General features: G+C 68.3%; 4 protein-coding genes across 5 annotated transcripts; 1 reads left to right on the top strand and 3 right to left on the bottom strand.

Moving 5' to 3' along the window:
- Nucleotides 1-241: 241 nt before the first annotated feature.
- Nucleotides 242-4,384, bottom strand: TIMM50 (translocase of inner mitochondrial membrane 50). The gene is made up of 11 exons (XM_075490058.1): nucleotides 4,220-4,384; nucleotides 3,185-3,347; nucleotides 3,068-3,099; nucleotides 2,342-2,363; nucleotides 2,019-2,077; nucleotides 1,480-1,599; nucleotides 1,292-1,396; nucleotides 1,092-1,190; nucleotides 832-988; nucleotides 657-763; nucleotides 242-557 (listed from the first exon to the last, which is right to left on the bottom strand). The coding sequence occupies exons 1-11, from the start codon at nucleotides 4,367-4,369 to the stop codon at nucleotides 453-455; spliced, it is 1,119 nt and encodes a 372-aa protein (XP_075346173.1). The 5' UTR covers nucleotides 4,370-4,384; the 3' UTR covers nucleotides 242-452.
- A 538-nt stretch (nucleotides 4,385-4,922) lies between these two features.
- SUPT5H (SPT5 homolog, DSIF elongation factor subunit) lies at nucleotides 4,923-13,856 on the bottom strand. Of its 2 annotated transcripts, XM_075490032.1 has the most exons (30): nucleotides 13,794-13,856; nucleotides 13,128-13,224; nucleotides 12,890-13,049; nucleotides 12,745-12,810; nucleotides 12,278-12,289; nucleotides 12,085-12,154; nucleotides 11,928-11,996; nucleotides 11,761-11,826; nucleotides 11,619-11,649; nucleotides 11,462-11,530; nucleotides 11,115-11,366; nucleotides 10,952-11,041; nucleotides 10,796-10,866; nucleotides 10,537-10,642; nucleotides 10,265-10,358; nucleotides 10,054-10,190; nucleotides 9,782-9,937; nucleotides 9,527-9,673; nucleotides 9,177-9,323; nucleotides 8,640-8,765; nucleotides 8,451-8,535; nucleotides 8,273-8,377; nucleotides 8,060-8,162; nucleotides 7,715-7,842; nucleotides 7,165-7,270; nucleotides 6,904-7,062; nucleotides 6,267-6,435; nucleotides 5,546-5,749; nucleotides 5,366-5,461; nucleotides 4,923-5,202 (listed from the first exon to the last, which is right to left on the bottom strand). In XM_075490032.1, the coding sequence occupies exons 2-30, from the start codon at nucleotides 13,206-13,208 to the stop codon at nucleotides 5,059-5,061; spliced, it is 3,249 nt and encodes a 1,082-aa protein (XP_075346147.1). In that variant the 5' UTR covers nucleotides 13,209-13,224; nucleotides 13,794-13,856; the 3' UTR covers nucleotides 4,923-5,058. The 2 variants fall into 2 exon arrangements, with proteins under 2 accessions (XP_075346147.1, XP_075346148.1); XM_075490033.1 differs by lacking the exon at nucleotides 12,278-12,289.
- Nucleotides 13,857-14,664: 808 nt separating this feature from the next.
- On the bottom strand, nucleotides 14,665-16,410 carry MED29 (mediator complex subunit 29). The gene is made up of 4 exons (XM_075490064.1): nucleotides 16,162-16,410; nucleotides 15,473-15,531; nucleotides 15,188-15,272; nucleotides 14,665-14,987 (listed from the first exon to the last, which is right to left on the bottom strand). The coding sequence occupies exons 1-4, from the start codon at nucleotides 16,408-16,410 to the stop codon at nucleotides 14,760-14,762; spliced, it is 621 nt and encodes a 206-aa protein (XP_075346179.1). The 3' UTR covers nucleotides 14,665-14,759.
- An 86-nt stretch (nucleotides 16,411-16,496) lies between these two features.
- On the top strand, nucleotides 16,497-21,248 carry PAF1 (PAF1 component of Paf1/RNA polymerase II complex). The gene is made up of 14 exons (XM_075490046.1): nucleotides 16,497-16,600; nucleotides 17,179-17,208; nucleotides 17,305-17,397; nucleotides 17,879-18,000; nucleotides 18,279-18,345; nucleotides 18,458-18,559; nucleotides 18,647-18,752; nucleotides 18,865-18,933; nucleotides 19,208-19,311; nucleotides 19,404-19,520; nucleotides 19,805-19,933; nucleotides 20,265-20,370; nucleotides 20,499-20,586; nucleotides 20,703-21,248. The coding sequence occupies exons 1-14, from the start codon at nucleotides 16,551-16,553 to the stop codon at nucleotides 21,101-21,103; spliced, it is 1,584 nt and encodes a 527-aa protein (XP_075346161.1). The 5' UTR covers nucleotides 16,497-16,550; the 3' UTR covers nucleotides 21,104-21,248.
- Nucleotides 21,249-21,251: the final 3 nt, after the last annotated feature.

Genomic DNA, 21,251 nt, shown 5'->3' with positions numbered 1-21,251 from the left:
CCCATCCCAAAAGGGGGATCCAGCCCCGTAACACCCCCCGAAGGGGTCAGCTCCAGCCCCACAACCTGCCCCTACGAGCCTGGATCGGGCCCATAGCCCCCCACCCCCCCAAGGGCCCAGATCCGACGAAGCACCAGGGAGGGGGGGCCGCTCCGTGCCCCCCAAGCAGCACAGTGCACCCGCAGCTCCACGTCACCCTTTATTCACCCCGCTGGGGTCGAACCTCCCCTCCCCAAAACCCTCAAATCCCCACAAAACCGGGGCCACACCCGGCCCCCCCGGCCACGGGGCCGCCAGCGCCTCCGACCGCATCGTCCGGGTGCCGCGTCACCCCCTGCTCCCGCGGTGCCGGCAACCCGGGTGTGTCCCCCCCCGCCCCAGCCTTGCGCCGCTGACATCACGCCAACGTCCCGCTGACATCGTGGCACCGTCCCGCTGACATCACGCTGACGTCACTGCTGCTTGGAACGCGGCCAGAGGCGGCCGGCCAGGGAGCCCAGGAAGAGCCCCGTCGGCTTCTTGCCCTGCGCCAGCTCGGCCAGGCGCTGCTGCTCCTCCTGCGCCCCGGATTCGGGGCGAAAAACAGCCGTTATGGGCAATGAAGTGCTGCCACCCCCCCCGCCCCGTGTCGCGTGTCCCCCCCGGCGCGTCCTCACCTCCTCCAGCTGCGACCGGCGTCGTTTAAAAGCCGCCAGCGGATCCTCCTCCAGCGCGTAATTCTCCAACACCGTCCGGACGTCCTCCACCCCGCTGAGGGCGATAGCTGCGGGGGCAGAGGGGTCAGGGGGGCTCGGGGATGAAGCGGGGACGTTTGGGGACGCGTTTACCCACTTTTGAGGAAAGCGGTGAGGTCGTAGAGCGCGCGGTCGTCGGAGCTGCCGTCCCAGCGGGGCAGCGCCAGCCCGTTGTAGGGCTGCAGGCAGAAGGCTTCTCTCCGGCAATCCACCACCACCACCTTCGCTGGGTCTCTGTTGAGGCAGGAGATGTCCTGGGGGGGGACAAGGGGGAGGACAGTGAGGGGCTGGCGGAGGGTGGGGGGGGGGGTCACCGAAGTGCCTGGCCCCCTCCCCTGCCCTCCCTGGCCCCCCCACCTTGACGTGGTGCCCGTCCATGTAGCGGGTGGCGTCGCGGAAGAGGCGGTAGGAGACGAAGCCGTGGGGGTCCACGCTGTCGATGAGGGGGAAGGCGGTCTGGGGGGGGGGGGGAACAGGGGGGTGAGAGGGTGGGGGACACCCCCGAGCGGCCCCGTCACCTCCTGGGGTGGCCGCGTCCCCCCCAGCTTCGCGCTCACCATGCCGGTTTCAGAGGTGAAGACGACGATCTCGTAGAGGGGCGCGAGCTGCTGGAGGAGGCTCTCGATGCCCGGGCGCTTCTTGAAGCGCCAGCCGGTGACGAGCTGGTTTTGGGGGGGGACAGGGAGGTGTCACGGGAGGGGGTGGCAGTGGGGGCAGGGCACGGGAAGGCTCGGGGGACACTCACCGACCACTCGGGGTGCAGCAGGACGTCGGTGAGCTCAATGACGAGGGTGTAGGGGGGCTGGTAGTAGGGTTCGCGCAGGGGGTCCGGCAGCAGCTTGGGGCTGGTGGGCTCGATGATCATCTGGGGGGGGTCAGGGGGAAGGATGGAGCCCCCCAAGCGTGGGGACGAGCCACCGGCGTGGGGACAATGGTCCCCAAAAGGGGAGAGCATCCCCGCACCGGCGCAGGGGCAAGGGCTGGAGCGTGGGGACGAAGCGCCCTGGCAAACGGGGACGAAGCCCCCCCCAAAGCGGGCACAAGAGCCCCGGCCTCATGACAAAGACCCCAAGGGGGGAATAAGGACCCCAAATCAGTGACAGGGGACCCCAAAACAGGGATGTGACTCCCCAGCACCGAGGGAATAGGGATCCAAAATGTCCCCAAAATGGGGACAAAGCTTCCCAGGAGAGTGAAAAAGCTCTCGGGACAGGGACGGCCGCCCCTGAGCAGATGAAGCCCCCCAAAGTGGGGGGAACCCCCCCCAAACAGGTCCCCACGTACCTGCCTGTAGTCCTTGAAGTACTTGTAGGTCCTGCGGAGCTGCTGGATGCCCACAGGGTCTGCGGAGCCAAGGCCAGCGCAGGTGAGGGTCACCCAGGGTCCCTGCTGTTCCCAAGGGGGGTGACAGTTCCCCCCCACCCTCCCCTCACCAGGATAAAGACCAAAATGCACAAAAAAAAGCCCCTTTTGGGTAACAACGGGGTGTTAAAAGCCTCGTAAAAGCCTCCGGCCATGACACCGAAGCGTCAAATGGCCCGAGGACGTGATGTGTCCCCAACCGAGGGCTGTCACCCCCCCCGGGGGTGTCTGGGGACGTCACTCACCGCCATCGAACTCATCGGGGATCTGTGGGGAGAAGAGGGAGACGGAGGGTTAAAATGGAGACAGCAAGGAGGACACCTGCGGTGGCACCGGAGGGGCTGTGACACTGAGGGGGAAGGGACACGCGAGGTGACAGGGACAATTCACAGGTAGGTGACACCGTTTCCCTCTGGTTTCCTTCTACTGACTGAAGTCCTCGTCACCCCACTGATATTCCTGTCACCCCACTGGTGTCATTGTCACCTGCTCAGCGCTTCCCCCCTGCCTCACCCCGTTTGATGTCCCCGTGTCCCCCCTGCCGGTCACCGGAGATGGGCAGTGCAATTCGCACCTCTCCCTCCCCGGGGAGCCACGCCACACATCAAAACACCCCTCAACACCTCCCAGATTCTCCAAAAAGGGGGGTTTGGGTGACAAAAACACCTCCCCTGCGTGTGACAAGGACTGTCAGTCCCTCTGGGGACATGCCACTCCCTCTGGGGACACGTCACTCCCCTCAGGGACACGGGGCCCCTACACCCCACTCAATGGAAAGACCCCAAAATAAGGGAAAATGCCAGTGACAGAGGACGGACGGGGACACACAGGCAAGGGAGGGAGAGGCGGAAGGTGCTAAGCCCCTGTGATGTCCCCAAATGTCCCCAAAGGGCAGGGAGGGGACATCGGAGCAGCCCCCCTGCCTAAAAAAAGGGGCGGGGGGAGGAGAACCGCTGCTGAGCGCCCCTCACCTTGGCACCATGCTCGTCCACCGCGTTGCTGCCTGCGGGAGGGGGAGAGCGGAGGTGAGGAGGGGCTGCGGTGGCACCAGCGGCAGAGGGGACAAGCGGGGGACGCCAGGGACTCACCGAAGATGTAGACGAGTGCCACGCTGGTGCCGGCACCCAGCAGCCCCGCCAGGCGCAGGGCCAACCGCCGGGCAGCCGCCATCCGCTCCCGCCGCTGCCGCTCTTCCTCCTCCTCCTCCCCCTTCTCTGAGCCGGGGGTGCGTCCCAGGGGTCCCTCTGCCGCCTGTGGGGTGGGGGGACACGGGGGGGACACACACACTGTGAGCCCTGGGAACAAGGGGGGAGTCCTGGGGATGGCTGGGGAGTCCCCGGGATGGCCGGGGAGTCCCCGGGATGGCCAGGGACACTTGGGGACAGCTGGGGAGATCTGGGGATAACCAGGGACATCCAGCGAGCCCCAGGGTCAGTCAGGGACAGCCGAGGAGCCTCCTGAGGCCTTTGGGGACGCTTTGGGGACACCTGGGAAGCTCTGGGGATGTCCGAAAATGAGCAGGGACATCCAGGGAACTCCAGGGACACCTGGGGAGGCCCAGGGTCAGTCAGGCACAGCCAAGGAGCCTCCTAGGGCCTTACTTTGGGGAGACCTAGGATGCTCTGGGGATGTCCGAGGATGAGCAGGGACATCCAGGGATCTCCAGGGACCCCCGTGGAGGCCCAGGGACCCTTGAGGACCCCCAGGGATGCCCGAGGATGGCCAAGGGACAGCCAGGGAGCCCCGAGGACCCCTGGGGACACCCAGAGAGCCCTAGGGATGCCCGAGGGTGACCGGGTACACCCAGAGAGCCCAAGGGACCCCAGCGGAGCCCTAGGGATGGCCGAGGACGGCCAGGGACAGACGGGGAGCCCCGGGAACACCCAGGGGCACTCACAGACTCCCAGGGACCCCCGGGGAGGGCCGGGAACCCCTGAGGACACCCGGGGAGGGCCGGCGACGGCCGCGGAGCCCTGGGCCGGGAAGGGCCAGAGAGGACCGGGGGACATGCGGGGACACCTGGGGACACCCGTGGAGCCCCTGTGCCCCCCCCCCCCCGCCCCGCGGGGCCCTCACCACCCCCTCAGGCCCAGGCCCGGCCCTGCCCGCTGGGCTCAGCCCACCTGGTGCCGCCGCAGCCGCTCCCGCAGCACCGCCTCGGTGCCGGCGGTGCCGCTGGCGGCCCGGCCCAGCGCGGCGCGGGCCCGGCGGGCCCCCAGGGCGGCGCAGGCCCTGCAGGCCGCCACCGCCCGCCCCGCCACCGCCGCCGCCATCTTCCCGCACCGCGCGCCCCAGGGCGCAGGCGCCGCCGCAGCTGCCAATCCCCTTCCCGCGCGGTCAGCCAATGAGAGTCGGCGGGGAGAGAGCCAGAGGAGGAGGCAAGACGCGAGGGGCGGGGCGTGAGGGCCGATAACCAATGGCGGTGCGGCTGCTGGCCAATGGCGGCGCTGGGGAGGCGGGGCCGGCGTCGGGAGAGCCAATGAGGGGAGGAGGCGGCAGGGGAGGCAGGGCACAGAACACGTGGGCGGCCGGTGCCGAGACCCCTCCACCCCCCCCACCCCCCCGCCTCCACGGGGCGGGGGGGGCCCGGTTCAGCCCCCCCGGCCCCGCTTCAACCCCCACCCCGGGCCCCGCTTCAGCCCCCTCCCAGCCCCATGGGGGGGCCGGTTGAACACCCCCTTCCCCAGCTCCATGGAGTGCTGGGGCCCCGGTTCAACACCCCCGCGCCCCCCCCCCGCCGGCTCTATGGGGCGGTGGGGGGAATCAGTTCCACCCCCCCAGCCCCATAGCCGCCCCCCCGGAGGGCAGCACAGAGGAGGGAGGGGATGCCGCACCCACAGGCGTTTATTCCACACCTAAACCTCGCTACAACCAGCAGCACAGAGAAGGGGGGAAAAAAAGGGGGGGGGGGGGGAAATGGTGGGACACAAAGAAAATGGGGGGCAGCGGAGGGGGGGGGCCCTCAGGCCTCCAGCAGTTTGCCGAGGAAGCGGAGGTTGAGGATCTTGAGCTGCTCCTCCAAATCCATGCGGACGATCCCGTCCTCCCCGTCGATGCTGAGCAGGATCCCGGTGGCTTCGCGGTCCTCCCCCAGGATCACCTTTACCTGCGGGGACGGGGGCATTAGGGCCGTGAGGGGGGGAAAGGGGGCCTTGGGGGGTCCCAGAGGGGCTTGGGGGGTCCCAGTGTAGCACTTGAGGGGATGTAGAAGGTCCACAGGGGACCGTGGGGTGGTGGGGGGCTGTGGGGGAGTGCTGGGGGGCCCCTACCTTGTTGCTCTTGGTGGGGGTGACAGGCTCGAGGTGCTCGCTGGAGATGCTCACCACCTTCTCGCTGTCCTTCAGGTAGACGGAGCACATCCCGCCCTACAGAGCCACAGTGGGGGGGGTCAGCATCACCCTGTGTGTCCCAACCCCCAAAACCGCCCCCTGACCCCCCCCGGGTCTCACCGTGACGCTACGGATGACGCCGGTCTGTCCCACCGCCTGACTGTCCAGGTAGGTGTCACGGACCTTCACCTGGATGTCGGTGGTCACCCAGTCGCTGGAGCTCTGCTCAATCCCCGATCCGGGGGTGTGGGGGTTGTACCCCCCTGGGGAGGGGGCCCCAGGGGTCATGGGGCTGTAGCCCACTGGGCTGGGGCTAGGGCTGGCCTGGGGGGAGAGAGAGGAGGCAGCATTGTGAGGGGTAGGGGGGCTATGAGGGGGTTTAGGGGAGTGTAGGGGGACTATGAAGGAGTTTAGAGGGGGGTAGGGGGGCTATGGGGTCGTGTAGGGGGTTATATGGGGACTATGAGAGGGTTTAGGGGGGTATAGGAGAGCTATGAGGGGGTTGAGAGGGGTGTAGGGGGGCTATGAAGGAGTTTAGAGGGGTGTAGGGGGGCTATGAGGTGGTTTAGGGGGGCTATGAAGGAGCTTAGAGGGTGTAGGGGGTCTATGGGGTCATGTAGGGGGTTATATGGGGACTATGAGAGGGTTTAAGGGGGTATAGGGGGGCTATGAGGGGGTTTGGAGGGGTGTAGGGGGGCTATAGGGTCATGTAGGGGGGCTATGGTATCGTGTAGGTGGTTATATGGGGACTACGAGAGGATTTAGAGGGGTATAGGGGGGCTATGGGGACTACGAGAGGGTATAGGGGGGCTATGAGGGGGTTTAGGGGGTCTGGGGGTACCTGGTAGGCCATGGGTGATGGCGTGGGGTGGTAGCTGGCCGGTGAGTGGGTGTTCTGGTAGCCCACGGGGCTGGGGGCCACTTGGTGGTAGCTTTGGGGGCTGGGGCTGGGCTGGTAGGAGCCCTGCGGCGAGGGGACGGCGTAGGGCGAGAACTGGTCCGTGTTGTACCTGGCGGGGAGAGGAGAGGTGGCAGAGGGAGGGGGTTTGAGGATTTGGGTTCGGGGTCCCCCAGGAGCACAGTTCCCCCCCAGGGGTGTAGTTCAGGGTCCTCTGGGGCTGCAGTTTCACCCCAGGACCCCAATTCAGAGGTGCCAGGACCATGGCTCCCCCCAGGTCTGTGTTTCGGGGTCCCCCAGGAGCAGTTTCTCCCCGTGGGTTGTGGTTTGGGGTCCCCTGGGGCTGTGGTTTCACCCCAGGACCCTGATTCAGGGGCCATGGTGCCATAGTTCCCCTCCAGAACCACGGCTTAGGGTCTCCCAGGAGCAGTTCCCCCCCCCAGGGCTGTAGTTTGGGGTCCCCCAGGAGCACAGTTACCCCCCAGGGCCGTGGTTTGGGGTCCCCCAGGAGCACAGTTACCCCCCAGGGCCGTGGTTCGGGGACCCCTAGGGCCTGCCGTGGGGCAGAGGGAGTACTCACATGGCCGGCGTGCCGGGGGTCTGGGGGTTGTATGGCTGGTTGACCTGGGGGGATGAGGGGTCAGGGTAGCCAGGGGTCTGCGGATTGGGGGTGCCCCCGTAGCCCTGCGGCGAGGGCGTGGGCTCGTCATCGAAGCCGTACTCGAAGTCCTCGTCGGCCCTACGGGGGACAGATGAGCGTTATCGTCACAGCGGGGCCATCCTGGTGGCCGGAGACCCCAAAATGGGGCTGTCCCGGTGGGAGGGACCCCCCCCTACCCACCTGGACGGCGTGTTGGGGTTGTTGGGGTCCCAGGCGCCGCTCTGGGCGGGCGTGCGGCTGCCGTCATGCAGCGGCGTCTGCGAGCCGTAGTGCGGCGTGCGGCTGCCTGCGAGGGTCCCGCAGCGGCTCCATCAGTCCCACCCCGTGCCCCCCCCGAGACCCCCTTCTCCCTGTCCCGGGCACACTTCAGCCCCGTCACCTCCAGATCACATCGGGGTCCCCCAGGGTCCCATCTCATCCTGATCCATCCCCCCCCAAGCCAGCCCCGAGTCCCCTCTGTGTCCCCAGAGTCCCCCCAATCCCTGCCCCCTCCATCCCCGTGTCCCCCCAGTCCCCTCCATGTCCCCCAAGGCCCCACTTCATCCTGGTGCATCCCCCCAGGCCACCCCAGGGTCCACCTCACCCCTGTTCCCTCCATCCCCCTGTGGCCCCCAAGGTCCCATCTCATCCTGGTCCACCCACCCGGCCACCCCAGGGTCCCCTCTGTGTCCCCAGGGTCCCCCTCATCCCTTGTCCCCTCCATCCCCCGTTGTCCTCCCGTGCCACTCACCGTCGTGCAGGGGGGTCTGCGAGCCGTACATGGGGGTGCGGGAGCCGGAGCCGTACATGGGGGTCTGGGAGCCGTACATGGGGGTGCGCCCGTAGGCCGACGTCATCCCGCCTGGGCGCCGTGAGCCCCTGTGGGGACACGCGGGTGTCAGGGGACACGCGGGTATCAGGGACATGGTGCCGGTGGGGGACGGGGACCCCCTAAAAGAGCCCCACTCATGTCCACAGGTGTCATCCACCCCAGGGAGGTTCTGGCCCAAGTGTCACCAATGCTGAGGGCCACCCTGACCCGTTGGGGGGTCTCCGAGGGCCACCCTGGCCCCAGTGTGCCCGTCCCCCCACTCACACGGTGGTCAGGCGCTGGCGGTCCACCGAGATGGTCTGGCAGGTGGAGTGCAGCTCCACGCGGGCCGTCGACTCCGTCGCATCCTTCACCACCCCGATGTAGCCTGTGGGGTGGGATGCGGCTCAGGGTGGGTGTCCGGGCATCCCTCAGGCCCCCTCCCGTTTGGGGGGCGGGGGCAAATGGGCACCCAGCACCCCGCCAGAAGGCACCCACCTTTGTAGGGTCCTTGGGAGATGCGCACCGTCTGCCCGATGAGGTCGTTATCCCGCCGCCCGCGGCCACGGCTCATGCCGCCGCCGCCGAAACCGCCACGTTGGCCTGTGGGACCGAGACGGGGCTCGGGGGGGTCCGTGGGGACACCCCCCCGGCCTCGGGGACACCCAACACTCACCAGCCCCACTGGGGTGCATCGGGCTGCTGATACGGGGACTCATGGGGGCGAAGCCACCCACGGTGAAGTTGGTGACATCCCGTGGCTGTGAGGAGAGAAAACAGCACCTGAAGGGGGGGGCCAGCAGCAAAACCGGGGGGCTGTAGCCCCCCCCAGCAGTCCCCAGGGGTGTCCCCAGCGTGTCCCCACCTTGGAGCCGCCCGCCAGGACGAGGTGCCGGGTCTTGCAGACGAACATGCCGCCGTTCTCCACCAGCTTCTTGCAGTGCAGGAAGGCGAAGCCCCGGAAGAGATGCCGGATCTCCCCCTCGCGGCCCTGCCCCGGTAAAAGGGGGGGTTAAGCCCCAGTAGAAAGGGAGGGGCAACCCCCGAGAGGTGACCAGATCCTCCCCTCAGCAACAGGAAGGACCCAGAGGGTGCTGGGAGGGATCCGGTGTCCCCTCGGTGCTGGGAGAGATGCAGGGAGAACCTGGTATCCCCTCAATGCCAAGAGGGATTCAGGGGGGTGCGGGGAGGGACCCCCAATACACCACGGACCCCCCCACGTTGCCAGGAGGGACCCAGTTCACCCCAGGGATGGTCCCTGAAGGAGGGACAGACCCAGAGCAGCACCAGCAAGGACCCAGAGCACCTCTGAGGGCCCCCAAAGCACCAGGAGGGGCCCCCAAAGCACCAGGAGGGGCCCATCACACCCCCAGGACCCCCCCCAAACCCCGTAAGCCCCTACCGAGTGAGGCCCGTCTATGACTTTGACGATGTCCTTGACGTGGATGTTGTTCTGCTCCGAGTCGAGGGCGACAGCGAAGCGATTGTCCTTCTTCCTGGTGACGGCTTGGTGCCGCACCGTCACCACCTTCCCGTACATGTTCAGCACCTGCGGAGATGGCGAGAGGCTGTGAGGGGGGGTGGCCAAAATCAGGGACCCTGCTGGGGCAGGGAACATGGCTCCAGCATGGGGCCAAGCACGGAACCCCCCCCAGGGCAGGGGACATGGCTCTGGCATGGGGATGAGCGTGGAACCCCGCCCCGGGCAGGGGACACGGCTCCTGCGGGCATCCCCGGGGAGCTGGGACTCACCTGGAAGGTCTCCCGCTCCAGACGGACGATGACGCCCACGGTTTGGGGGTCCAGCTGCACCAGCTCGCCCCACTCGTGCTGCCCCCCCACATCCACGCCAGACGCGGTCTCCGAGCAGAGCTGCAGGTCCCGCGGCAGAACCTTGAGCTGGTGGCGAGGAGCGTGAGACGCAGCCGTTTCTCCTTTTTCCCCCCAAAACCAGCCCATTTTGGGGCGGGCCGCGGTGCCGAGCGGGACTTTTCACCCCCCAAATACCTCGTGCATGGTGAGGTCGGAGAAGAGGATGACGAAGTTTTCCTCCACCCTCACGATCAGCCCCGTGTCGCCCTCGAAACGCCCCGCGATCACCTTGACGTGGTCACCCATCTTGAAATACTTCCGCAGCTCCTGAGCCGGGAACTCCAGCATGTCCTGGGGCGGGAGGGGAAGAGAAAGCCGTGGGCGTGGGGAGAAGGAGCTGGCGGGGTCCGGGGTGGCCGCAGCGGCCCCGGGAGGCACCCGGCGTCGCTCCCTGGGGACTCCCTGACCTTCAAATCCTCATGTTTGGGCATGATGGTGATCTTGTTGCCGTCGACGCTGAGGATTTTGCCCTGCAGGTTGATCAGCTCGCCCTCGCACACCTCCACGTTGTCGCCAGGCTGGAAGTTGTGCTCTCGTTCCTTCCCTGGGATGGCGGGGATGGTGAGGGGCTGGCGCTGCAGGGTGGACGACGGGGGGACGACGGCGGCACCTGCTTACCCGTGCTCTCCGTCACCACCTCCAGGTCGATGCCTTCGGGCTGGTCCTCGAACTTCTCCAGCTCCGACAGGGTGGGCTTCACGCCCTCCGTTATCTGCCAAGAGCGGAGCCAGTGGCCAAAACGCTCTGTTACCACCCGGGTTGGTGGTACTGTCCCCACCGAGGAACGACCAGCCTCCCAACAACCCTCGGCGTTAGAAAGGAAGTGGTTTTGGGGAAAAAACGGGGAGTTTTGGGTTCAAACCCCGGTGCGGTGGGGTGGCAGCGCTCACCACGGCCGACATGGCGAAGCTCTTGAAGAGGAATCCCTTGCGGCTGTAGCGGTTGCCTTCGAAGATGAGAAAGTCCCCGTCGGATGCCACATCGCCTCCCAAGGACCTGGGACAAACCCCAAATCACCCCCTCAGGGACGAAAACCCCTGGGCAAGAGACCTCCCCAGGGACAAAAACCCTCCCTCGGTGAGGGCAGCTCCCCCGGGGGGTCTTCTGGGGCCGTGTCTGACGTCCCCTGGCGCGGTGACGGTCACCTACCGGATCTTCTCGGCGTCGAAAAGCCGCTGTGGGGGTCGCTTGAATTTCTTCCTCTTGGCAAACCAGTCTTTCTGCGGGGCGAGGGGCAGCGAGGGGTGAGCGAAGGGCAGCAGCGTGGCGGCAGTGCCGGCACCGACACGGCGTGGATCCGCTTACCAGGCTCATGCGGGCTTTGATCCGGTCAAAGTCAATGCGGGGTATCATCTTGAGTGAAATCTGGTTCTGGCTGGGCTCCACGTAATCCACCTGGGGGGCACAAACGCAGGGTGAGCCGGGTGTGTCCCCCTCCACGGTGTCCCCGTCCCCGTCCCCTCCTCACCTGGGCGATGTCGTCCTTGTAGATCCCCCTCTTGAGGCGCACCCAGGATTTGGGCTTGAGGTTGGTGACCTCCTTCACCACCTTGAGAACGTCGGTCATCTCCTTGATGGGGACCATCTGCTGGTTCCAGTAGCCCATGCGCAGGTTGCCCACCCCCTCGATCGCCTGCTTGACGTGCGTCTGCTTGTAGGCCTCCACGTAGATGTAACCCTTGACGTGCTCGGGGGCCACCACCGACTTGATCTGCAGGGGCTGGAGGACAAGAAAATGCGTTGGGGACACGCTGGGGACACCGCGGCGCTGTGACCCCCCTCTCCGGCCGCAGCCCGGCTCCCCCACGGCCTCACTGTGTCGGTGAACTGGTAAGCGATGAATTTCCGCATCAGGGCAATGGCCGTGGCGCGCTCCTCGCCGATCTGGGGACAAAAAGGACGTTTTAGGGGTGGCGATGCGGCCCCCCTCACCGCACTGAGCCCTCCCCGTGCCCCCCACCCCAGCACCCACCTTGCACTTCACGGTCCAGAGATTGGGGTCCCTGTACGGGGGCAGAGAGGGAAACACCGTTACAGGGTGGCTCGTCCCGATTTGCTCCTTCTTCCTCCCAAAACCACACGAGTTTTTCCCCCTGCCCCGCCATGAGACTCACTTGACTCCCGGCAGCAGCTGCTGCTGCGTGATGTCGTCCGAGAGCTCATCGGAGCCACCGTAAACACTGAAAAAAGGGAAAAATTATTAAAAAAATAACGAAAAGGAAAGGTGGTGAGGAGAGGGGGGACGCTCCTCGTTGCGCCGGGGATGGGGACAGGGACTCACGTCTCTCCCACCGAGGACTTGGCGTATTTCTTCATGTAATACTCGCCCAGCTCCTCCTCGCGCTGGTCCCTGGGGAGAGAAGAGGAGACGGGGAGGCGTCAGCACGGCCCCCGCCACCCCGACAGACCGACGGACACACGGACAGAGCCGCCGTCACCTCCAGAGGTTCTGCAGCCGCCGAGCGCCGGAGCGATCCTCATCCAGCACCACGTTATCGATGTTGGAAGCTGTGAGGAAGAGGAAGGTGGGGATGGAGCGGGGGGGTGGGCTGGGCTTGTTTGGCCCCGGGGGGTGGGGGGGGACCCCGAGGGGAAATGGGGGGGGGGGGCGGCGGGGTGATTTGGGCTTACCTTCGATCTCTTCTGCTCGGGAGGAAGGAGTGGCGGTGAAGGATGGAGCAAATAATAGCGGCAAAACCACCCGCGGGTGAGGGGGGAACAAAGGGGAAGGAATCAAAATTCAGACGGTGGCACGGGGGGAAAAAGGGGGGGGAAAGAGGGGGGGAAAGCAAAAGAAAAACCCCAGGCGAGCGCGGATGAGATGTGCTGAGCGGACAGACACGGGGAGGGAGAGATGGACGGACAGTGGGAGGTGGGGGGAGAGGTGCCGGCCCTCCCCCCCCCCAGGGATGGGTTTTGGGGGAAAAAAGAGGCTGGGGGGGGGGGGGCTCTTTGGGTTGGCCCCCAAAGAGCTGCACTTCCATCCTCTTCCTCGGGCCTCCAGGGCAGGGAAGGGACCCGGCAGGGCCCCAAACGCCGAGGGGGGGCCCCCAAAGCCCCAGGGGGGGCCCCCAAAGCGGCGTGGGGACACTCCTCACCTTTCTCCAGGATGTCCTCCGCCCCGTCCTCCCACTGGTCCTCGTCTTCGTACTCGTCATCCACATCTGGGGGGGGTCAGGGAGGTGAGCGGGGCCGGGGGGCAGCAGCGACCCCCTCATTGCCCCCACAGCCCCCCCAGCTCACCGGCCTCGTCCAGGATGAAGCCGCCATGGCGTGGCTTTTTGGCCGGTCGGTCGTCATCTTCCTCCTCTTCCTCCTCGTCGTACTCCTCCTCCTCTTCCTCTTCCTCCTCCTCGGCCTCCTCCTTCTCGCTGCCGGCTGGGCTGGCACGCTCCTCCTCGGCCTGCACGAGTTTGGGGGGGGTGAGGGAGGGCACCCGCACGTGCCCCCTGCCGCCCCCCGCTGCAGCCTTCAGCCTCACCTCGTTCTCCTCGGCCTCCTCGGCCTCGCTGCTGCGCTCGCTCTCGTCCTCCGAGAAGTTGCTGTCGTCGCTGTCCGACATGGCGGCGCTGGGGGGTCTGGGTGGGGAGAGGGGGGTGTCCTGGGGGGACGGGCAATGGGGTCTGGGGGAAGTGGGGGTGTCCCGGGAGGACCTGGGGGGGCAGGCAGGGGGGTCTGGGGGTGTCCTAGGGGATGGGGGGACATGGGGGTGTCCTGGGGGGAGCCGGGGGGACAGGCAGGGAGACATGGGGGTGTCCCGAGAGGCAGTCGGGGGGGTCTGGGGGTGTCCCGGGGGGGGGGGTGGAGAGCAGGGGGAGATGGGGGTGTCCTGGGAGGACGTGGCGAGGGTCTGGATGGGTGGGGAGAGACAGGGGTGTCCCCGGGGGATCTGGGGGGGCAATGGGGGGGTTGGGGGTGTTCCGTGGGGACGCAGGGCGGCGATACCGGGCTGTCCCGGGGCAGGAAGGGCAAACAGACCGGTAGGAACCCCCGGGACAGCCCCACGCCGGGAACGGCCCTACCGGTCCCCTACCGGGACCCGCCCCTCAGCAGGGGCCCAAATCCCAGATCTGGCCCCGGGGGGGTGTCACGGGTGGCTCCGAGGGGGCCCCATCCCCTAGGGGGGTCCCCGCCTCCGCCACCTTACCCCCGGAGGGGACGGCGGCTCCGCTCCGCCCTAGGCCTCGGCCCGGCCTCTCTCCAGGCCCCGGCCCCGCTCCGCTGTCGGCCGCGCTCCCGCCTCGGCTCGGCCCGGCCCCGCTCTCGGCCTGGCCTGGCCTGGCCTATCCTATCCCGGCCCGGTCCCGGCTCGGCCCGGCCCCACTCCCGGTCCCGGTCCAGGTCCCGCCGCTGCCTCTCGCGAGAGCCGCCCCAGAGTCACGTGAGGGGGGTGGGCCGTGCCGGCCGCAGTCACATGCCCTGACGGGGGGGGGGGGCGCGACGGCGGCGCGGAGGAGACAAAAGAGGCGGCGCGAAAACGGTTGGGCGCGCGGCGGGGGAGTGACGCCATCCGGCCGGGCCGTGACGTCACTACGCCGTCACGGGGTAGCGCTGAGCGGGCAGCTCGCGTCACCCCACGCCTCTTCCCACGGCAAGCGCCCCCCCACCCCCACCCCGGACGCTTGGGTCCTGCGTGGGAGGCGGCAGGGTCCCCCCCCGCCCGGGTCCGGCCCCCCCCGTGGTTCTGCCGTGGGCGCAGAGGAGCCGACATCAGAGAAAAACAGTTTATTTACCAAAACCGCACCCCCCCCCATTAGTGCCCCCCCCGGGGGGGTCAGCACCCCAAAACCCAGCACCGGGACTCCCATATCCACGCTCAGACACCCACACCAGGCACCAGGACCCCCCCAAAAACTGCTATATCCACCCTCAGAGCCCCACAGGAAGTTTGGGGGAGGGGGTCCATGACCCCCCTGGGGCCCCCCCAAACACTCAGGGACCCCCGCGGGGGTCAGCACCCCAAAAGCCAGCACCGGACTCTCATATCCACGCTCAGACACCCATGCCGGGCAGCAGGACCCCCCCCACCCCCCCCAAAAGTCCTATATCTGCCCTCAGACCCCCATGGAAAGTTTGGGGGGGGTCCGTGACCCCCCTGGGTCCCCCCAAACACTCAGGGCCCCCCCGGGGGGGGCAGCTTGCCGGTGATCTTGTTGGCCCCTTCCAGCAGGGCGTTGTGGATGTCCTTGGCACCGGCGATCTGGGCCTTGATGAGGGGCAGGTATTGGGTGTAGGGGAGGGTCTCGCCCGCCCCCCCCTCACCTTTGGGGGCCGCCGGCACCAGGGCGGGGGCGTGCTTGGCGCTGTCGAAGCTCTGCGAGAGGCACTCGTGGGCCAGGCGCTGGGGGGGGGAAACGGTGGGGGGGTCACTTGGGGGGGGGAGGCAGCAGAGGGGACAAGACTGGGGGGGCGGGGATGGGACGGGGGGACGAGGATGGCGCTGGGGGTGTGATGGTGCTAAGGGGATGGGGGTTTGGGGGGGCACCGAGGCACTGGGGGTGTGGGGAGCGCAGTGGGGGTGTCACGGGGGGGGTCACTCACAAGGCAGAGCTCCAGCTGGTCGCAGAGGGCGTAAAACTCCTCCAGGCTCTTGTCGAAGCGCTGCAGGGCCCCATCGGCGCTCTTCCTGCGGGGGGGCCACCGTCACTGCCGCCGCTGCCCCCCGTGGGGGGGACGGGGGAGGCGGGGAGCGGACTGGGAACACTGGGAAGGGACTGGAGGGCTGCAGGGGGGGAGTGGGAGGTAGGGGGGGAGGATTGGGGGGCACTGGGATGGTGGGGGGGGTACTGGGGGGTACTGGGATGGCACTGGGGGATGGTCACTCACTGCCCATTGTCAATGCTGGAGTTCTGCACCAGGTTCTGCGCCGCCACTTTCATCAGGGTCTGCGGGGGGGGGGGGGAGGGGGTCACGGGGGACACAGCCACCCCCGGGGGGGAACATGCAGCCCCCCCAGTTCCCACCACGGCCCCACGCGTGTCACCCGGCAGTGGCGACTCATTTACTGGGGGACGGGGACACCCCCAGAACACGACCCCCCCACCGCACCCTTCACTGGAGCAGGGACACCCCCCGGGCCCCCATTACCAGCACAGGGACCCTCTGGGACCCCCCAAACAAGGACACGGGGACAGGGACCCCCCCCCCGAACCCCCATTACCTGCACAGGGACCCCCCCGACCCGCGGGGGGGGCGGCCCCGCCCCTTCCCAAGACCACGCCCCACAGCAGCAGATCCCGCCCCCTCGCGGCGGCAGAACCTCCGCGGCGGTAGGCCCCGCCCCCTCGCGGCGGCAAGCCCCGCCCCGTGCCGGCAGCAGAACGCAGTGGCAGGTCTCGCCTCCCCTCCGCGACACGCTCCGCCCACTGCCGGCGGCAGGCCCCGCCCCATCACTGTGGTAGACCGCCATAGGCGCCAGGCCCCGCCCCATGCCGGCGGCAGACCGCCCGCGGCGGCAGGCCCCGCCTTCCCTCGGCGGCAGGCCCCGCCCATCGCCGGCGGCGGGCCCCGCCCACCTGCAGGCTCTCCTTCAGCTGGGGGATGAGGAGGCGGAACCGCTGCACCGGGTCGAAGTCCTGCGCCTGCGCAGCCGCCACCTGCGCCGGCAGCGGCGGTCCCGAGGGCTGCCCCGGCCCCGCAGCCTGCCCCGGCCCCGCTCCCGGCCCGGGGGCGGCGGGAAGCGGCGGCGGCGGCGGCGCGGGGGCGGCGGGCGGGCCCGGGCCCGGGCCCGGCCCCGTCGGCGGCGGCTGCGGGGGCGCCGCCATCTTCCCGGCGCGCGCCTGGCTTCCGCTCCCGGCCGGCCCCGCGCGCCGGGAAGTGACGTAAGGCTCGGGAGGGGTCCTGGCGCCGCCCGGAAGTAGCTGCCCCCCGCGGTGCCTGCGCAGGGCCCGGCCCCGGCCCCGCCATGGCTCCCACCATCCAGACGCAGGCGCAGCGGGAGGAGCCGGGCCACAGGTACGGCGGCGTCACGGGCCTGACGTCATGGCGGGCGCCGTGGCGTCACGGGGTGGGGGCGGGCCCACGGGTCGGGGGGGGAACCGGACCGTCCGGGTCCCCTCGTGATGTCACACGCACTGGGGGGTGGGGGGGCGCGGAAACCTGGGTGCCGTCCTGACGTCATAGCACACATGGGGGGCTTAGGGGTCTCAGGCCCTCGGGTGCCATTCTGACGTCATAGCGCACATGGGGCGCTTAGACCTCCCGGTGCCATTCTGACGTCACAGCGCACGGAAGGGACGGGGGGGTCCCGCACACCTGGGTCCCCTCTTGATGTCACACACGAGGGGGGGGGAGGGGGGGGCGTAAACCTGGGTCCCTTCCTGACGTCATAGCGCAGACAGAGGGTGGTTCTGGATGTCGGGGTCCCCTCGTGACATCATAGCGTACGTGGGGAGGGGCGGGGGCCCGCCTGCCTGGGTCGCCTCGTGACATCATAGTGCAAGGGGGGGCTGGCCCCGGGTGCCGGGGTCCCCTCGTGACGTCATCGCGCACCCGGGGGCCGGGGCTCCCCCCGCTCCCCCCTCCCCCCGCAGGCCCAGCTCCCACCGGACGCTGCCCGAGAGGTGAGTGGGGGCGGGGGCCCCGGGCGTCCCTGGGGGGGCCCCCCCGCCGCCCCCCCCCCGCGCTTTGGGGTCCCCCTGACGCGCCCTGACCCCCAGGTCGGGCGTGGTCTGCCGGGTCAAGTACTGCAACAGCCTCCCCGACATCCCCTTCGACCCCAAGTTCATCACCTACCCCTTCGACCAGAACCGGTGCGGGGCGCGGGGGGAGGTTTGGGGGTGCCCTGCAGTGGGGGGGGGCGGGGGGGTGTTTTGGGGGTTCAGTCAGTGCTGGGGAGGGGGGCTGGGGAGTTTCGAACCCCCCTGGTTTGGGGGGGCCGGGGGTGCTTTCTGGGGGTGTTGGGGGGGGGCTGGAGTGGTTTTGGGGGTGTTCTAGGAGGGGGTGGGGTTTTGGGGGGTCATTTTGGGGTATTTTGGCGTTGGGGGGGTTGGGTGTTTGGGGGAGTTGGGGTTTGGGGGGTGTTTGGGGGGGTTGGAGGTTTTTTTGGGGGGTGTTTTGGGGGGTTGGGTTTTTGGGGGGGGGTTGGGTTTTTTTGGGGGGGTGTTTTGGGGGGTTGGGTATTTTGGGGGGGTGTTTGGGGGGGTTGGGGTTTTTTGGGGGGGGGTGGAGAGGTTTGGGTTTTTTTGGGGGGTGTTTTGGGGTGCCTGGACGTGCCCCCCCCCCCCCCCCCAGGTTCGTGCAGTACAAGGCGACGTCACTGGAGAAGCAGCACAAGCACGACCTGCTGACGGAGCCCGACCTGGGCGTCACCATCGACCTCATCAACCCCGACACCTACCGCATCGACCCCAGCGGTGGGGGGCCGGCGGGACCCCGAATTTAGGAGGGGGGCACCCCCAGATTTGGGGGAGGGGGGTAAACATGGGGAGGGGGGTGCACATGCACCCCCGGGGCTGAGGGACACCCTGGGAGCCCCCCAAGGGGCTGAGCTGCCAGTAGGTGTTGGGGGGGGATTGGGGGGACCCCAGGATTGGGAGGAGACACCAACACTGGGGGGGGACCCCAAAATTGGGGGGGGGGGGGCAACATGGGGGGGGGGGAAGCCAAATTTCTCCTCCCCGCCCCCCCCCAGTGCTCCTGGACCCAGCGGATGAGAAGCTGCTGGAGGAGGAGATCCAGGCGCCCACCAGCTCCAAGAGGTAGCGGCATCCCCGGGGCGGGGGGGAGCCCCCAAACCGGGCTGGGGGGGGGGCACGGCACCCCCAAACCCGTTGGGGGCCCCCCCCCCATCATTCTGCTCCCCCCGCGCAGGTCGCAGCAACACGCCAAGGTGGTGCCGTGGATGCGCAAGACCGAGTACATCTCCACCGAGTTCAACCGCTACGGCGTCTCCAACGAGAAACCCGAGGTCAAGTGAGTCTGGGGGGGTCCCGGGGGGGGGCACAGCCCCTCCCCCCTCCCTCCCCTCACCCCCTCCATCTGCGTCCCTCCCCCCCCCAGGATCGGCGTCTCGGTGAAGCAGCAGTTCACGGAGGAAGAGATTTACAAAGACCGCGACAGCCAGATCGCTGCCATCGAGAAGACCTTTGAGGATGCCCAGAAAGCGGTAAAGGGGGGAGGAGGGGGGCGTTGGGGACCCCCCCCGGGATATTTGGGGGCCCCCTGGGATTTTGGGGACACACGCACAGCCCTGACGCCCTCCTGTGCCCCCCCTCCAGATCACGCAGCACTACAGCAAGCCCCGCGTCACGCCCGTCGAGGTCATGCCCGTCTTCCCCGACTTCAAGGTAAGGGGGATGCCGTGGGGACCCCCTTGCCGGGGGGGCACACGTTGGGGACCCCCCAGGGGGACGATGACACCCCAAATTCCCCCCCACCCCCGTGCCACTGTCCTACAGGGGAAACTGAGGCACAGACCCCCCCATTGCAGGGGGAATGTGGAGGGTAGCAGGTGGTTTTGGGGGCAGAATGCTGGTTTTGAGGTCTGAGGGGATGTGTTGCCCCTCCCCCTTCCCCCCTCCCTCCTTTTTTCCCCCCACCCCTTTTTTTTGCCCCCCCCAGATGTGGATCAACCCCTGCGCCCAAGTCATCTTTGACTCGGACCCGGCGCCCAAGGACACGAGCGGCCCGGCCGCGCTGGAGATGATGTCCCAGGCCATGATCAGGTGCTGGAGGGGGCACCCCCACATTTTGGGGGGGGGGGGGATGTCTCCCCAGCCCCCCCCCCGCACCCCCTTTAACCCCTTCCTGCCCGCAGGGGGATGATGGACGAGGAGGGGAACCAGTTTGTGGCTTATTTCTTGCCGGTGGAGGAGACGCTGCGCAAGCGGAAGCGAGACCAGGAGGAGGAGATGGATTATGCCCCCGAGGATGTGTACGGGGGGGTCCTGTATATCCAGGGGGGGTCCTGTATAGCTGGGGGGGTCTTATACAGCTGGGGGGAGTCCCCTGTAGCTCAGGGGGTCCCATATGGCTTGAGGGGGGCCACGGGGAGCAGGCTGGGGAGGTCCCACAGCTTCGTGGAGGACAAACCAACAGCCTGGCAGAGCCTGTTAGGTTTTGGGGGGCTGCTTTGGCGGGGGGATTTGGGGGGGGGGGGGGGAGGGAGGGGGTCTTCCCAGCCCACCCCCCCCCACACACACACACCCCTCCCCGCAGCTACGACTACAAGATCGCCCGGGAGTACAACTGGAACGTGAAGAACAAGGCCAGCAAGGGCTACGAGGAGAATTACTTCTTCATCTTCCGCGAGGGTGACGGCGTCTACTACAACGAGCTGGAGACCAGGTGGGGCTGGGGAGGCACTGGGAGCCCCCCCCCCAGTAATGGGGGCACTGGGAGGGGGGGTTTCCGCTTCCCTGGGCGCTTGTTAGGGGTCCCTGTGCAGACTGGAGGAGAACTGGTGGTGTGGGGAGGGTCCTGGGGGGTCCCTAGGGGTGCTTGACACCCCACCCCCCCCCACCTGCCAGGACACTGGGTGGGCAGGGGGGGTCAGGAGGGGTTTGGGGTGTTACAGGGGTCTGGGGGAGGGTCAGGAGGGGTTTGGGGGTGTCTCTGCGGTTGGGAGGGATCTGGGGGGGTCCCAGGGGTGCCTGACCCCTCCCACGTGTCCCCCCAGGGTGCGGCTGAGCAAGCGGCGGGCGCGGGCGGGGGTGCAGTCGGGCACCAACGCGGTGCTGGTGGTGAAGCACCGCGACATGAACGAGAAGGAGCTGGAGGCCCAGGTACAGCCCGGGGGGGGGGGGGGGGGGCCGGTATCGGGGACCCCGCCACCCCCTTCCCCTGCCCCCCCCGGGGTGCGGCAGGGACCCAGGCGTCCGGCTGACCCCCCCTCCCCTTCTGACCCCCCCAGGAAGCGCGGCGGGCGCAGCTGGAGAACCACGAGCCGGAGGAGGAGGAAGAGGAGGAGATGGAGGCTGAGAAGGAGGCAGCAGGATCGGGTACAGGGTGGGGGGGGCTCCCCGGGGTCTGGGGGGGGCCTATACCCCCCCGTGGGGGCTGAGCAGTGGGGGCCCCCCCAAACCTCCCCCCCAAATCTCTCCCCCCCCACCTCCAGACGAAGAGCGGGAGAAGGGCAGCGAGAGCGAAGGGGGGGCGAGCGGCGAGGAGGAGGAGGAGGCCGATGGCTCGGGGAGCAGCAGCGAGCGCGGGGGCTCGGCCCGCAGCGAGGAGGAGGATGAGGCTGAAGATGAGGAGGAGGACAGGGGGGGCCGGCGGGGGGGCAGCGACGCCGCCCGGGCCGCCCGCGACCAGGAGGAGATCTTCGGCAGCGACAACGACGAGGAAGAGGAGGAAGAAGAGGAGGAGGAAGAAGAGGAAGAGTCGGAAGCGGGGGGCAGCGAGGGGGGCCCCCCCCGCAGCCCCCGCCTCAGCCCCAGCGAGGCCTCGGAGGAAGAGGAGGAGGAGGAGGAGGAGGAAGAGAGCCCCAGCGACGCCTCCGACTCCTCCAGCGACTGAGGGGGGGGAGTCTCTGGCGGCTCATAGCGAGGTTGAGCCTGGACCCCCCCCCATCCCCCTTTTGGGGCAAAAACCAGGCACTTTGGGTTCGTTTGGGTTTTTTTTTCTCTTTAATAACGTAGTCATGGTTACCAGCCATAGTCATAAC

Source organism: Mycteria americana, unplaced genomic scaffold (assembly GCF_035582795.1).
Source record: "Mycteria americana isolate JAX WOST 10 ecotype Jacksonville Zoo and Gardens unplaced genomic scaffold, USCA_MyAme_1.0 Scaffold_43, whole genome shotgun sequence".
NCBI lineage: Eukaryota > Metazoa > Chordata > Aves > Ciconiiformes > Ciconiidae > Mycteria > Mycteria americana.
This window is presented reverse-complemented; position numbering and strand designations above follow the sequence as displayed.

Coding starts and splice junctions, on each gene's coding strand:
- TIMM50 (XM_075490058.1), bottom strand. CDS start 4,369: ATGGCGGCGGCGGTGGCGGGGCGGGCGGTGGCGGCCTGCAGGGCCTGC. Junction 764..831: donor CCTCACCGCTTTCCTCAAAA/GTGGGTAAACGC, acceptor CTGCCCCCGCAG/CTATCGCCCTCAGCGGGGTG. Junction 558..656: donor GCCGGTCGCAGCTGGAGGAG/GTGAGGACGCGC, acceptor TCCGGGGCGCAG/GAGGAGCAGCAGCGCCTGGC.
- SUPT5H (XM_075490032.1), bottom strand. CDS start 13,208: ATGTCGGACAGCGACGACAGCAACTTCTCGGAGGACGAGAGCGAGCGC. Junction 11,042..11,114: donor ACAAGGACGACATCGCCCAG/GTGAGGAGGGGA, acceptor TGTGCCCCCCAG/GTGGATTACGTGGAGCCCAG. Junction 5,462..5,545: donor GCGTCATCCGTAGCGTCACG/GTGAGACCCGGG, acceptor GTGGCTCTGTAG/GGCGGGATGTGCTCCGTCTA.
- MED29 (XM_075490064.1), bottom strand. CDS start 16,410: ATGGCGGCGCCCCCGCAGCCGCCGCCGACGGGGCCGGGCCCGGGCCCG. Junction 15,273..15,472: donor TCCAGCATTGACAATGGGCA/GTGAGTGACCAT, acceptor GCCCCCCCGCAG/GAAGAGCGCCGATGGGGCCC. Junction 14,988..15,187: donor ACCAGCTGGAGCTCTGCCTT/GTGAGTGACCCC, acceptor TCCCCCCCCCAG/CGCCTGGCCCACGAGTGCCT.
- PAF1 (XM_075490046.1), top strand. CDS start 16,551: ATGGCTCCCACCATCCAGACGCAGGCGCAGCGGGAGGAGCCGGGCCAC. Junction 18,346..18,457: donor GCGCCCACCAGCTCCAAGAG/GTAGCGGCATCC, acceptor CCCCCCGCGCAG/GTCGCAGCAACACGCCAAGG. Junction 20,371..20,498: donor AGAAGGAGCTGGAGGCCCAG/GTACAGCCCGGG, acceptor TGACCCCCCCAG/GAAGCGCGGCGGGCGCAGCT.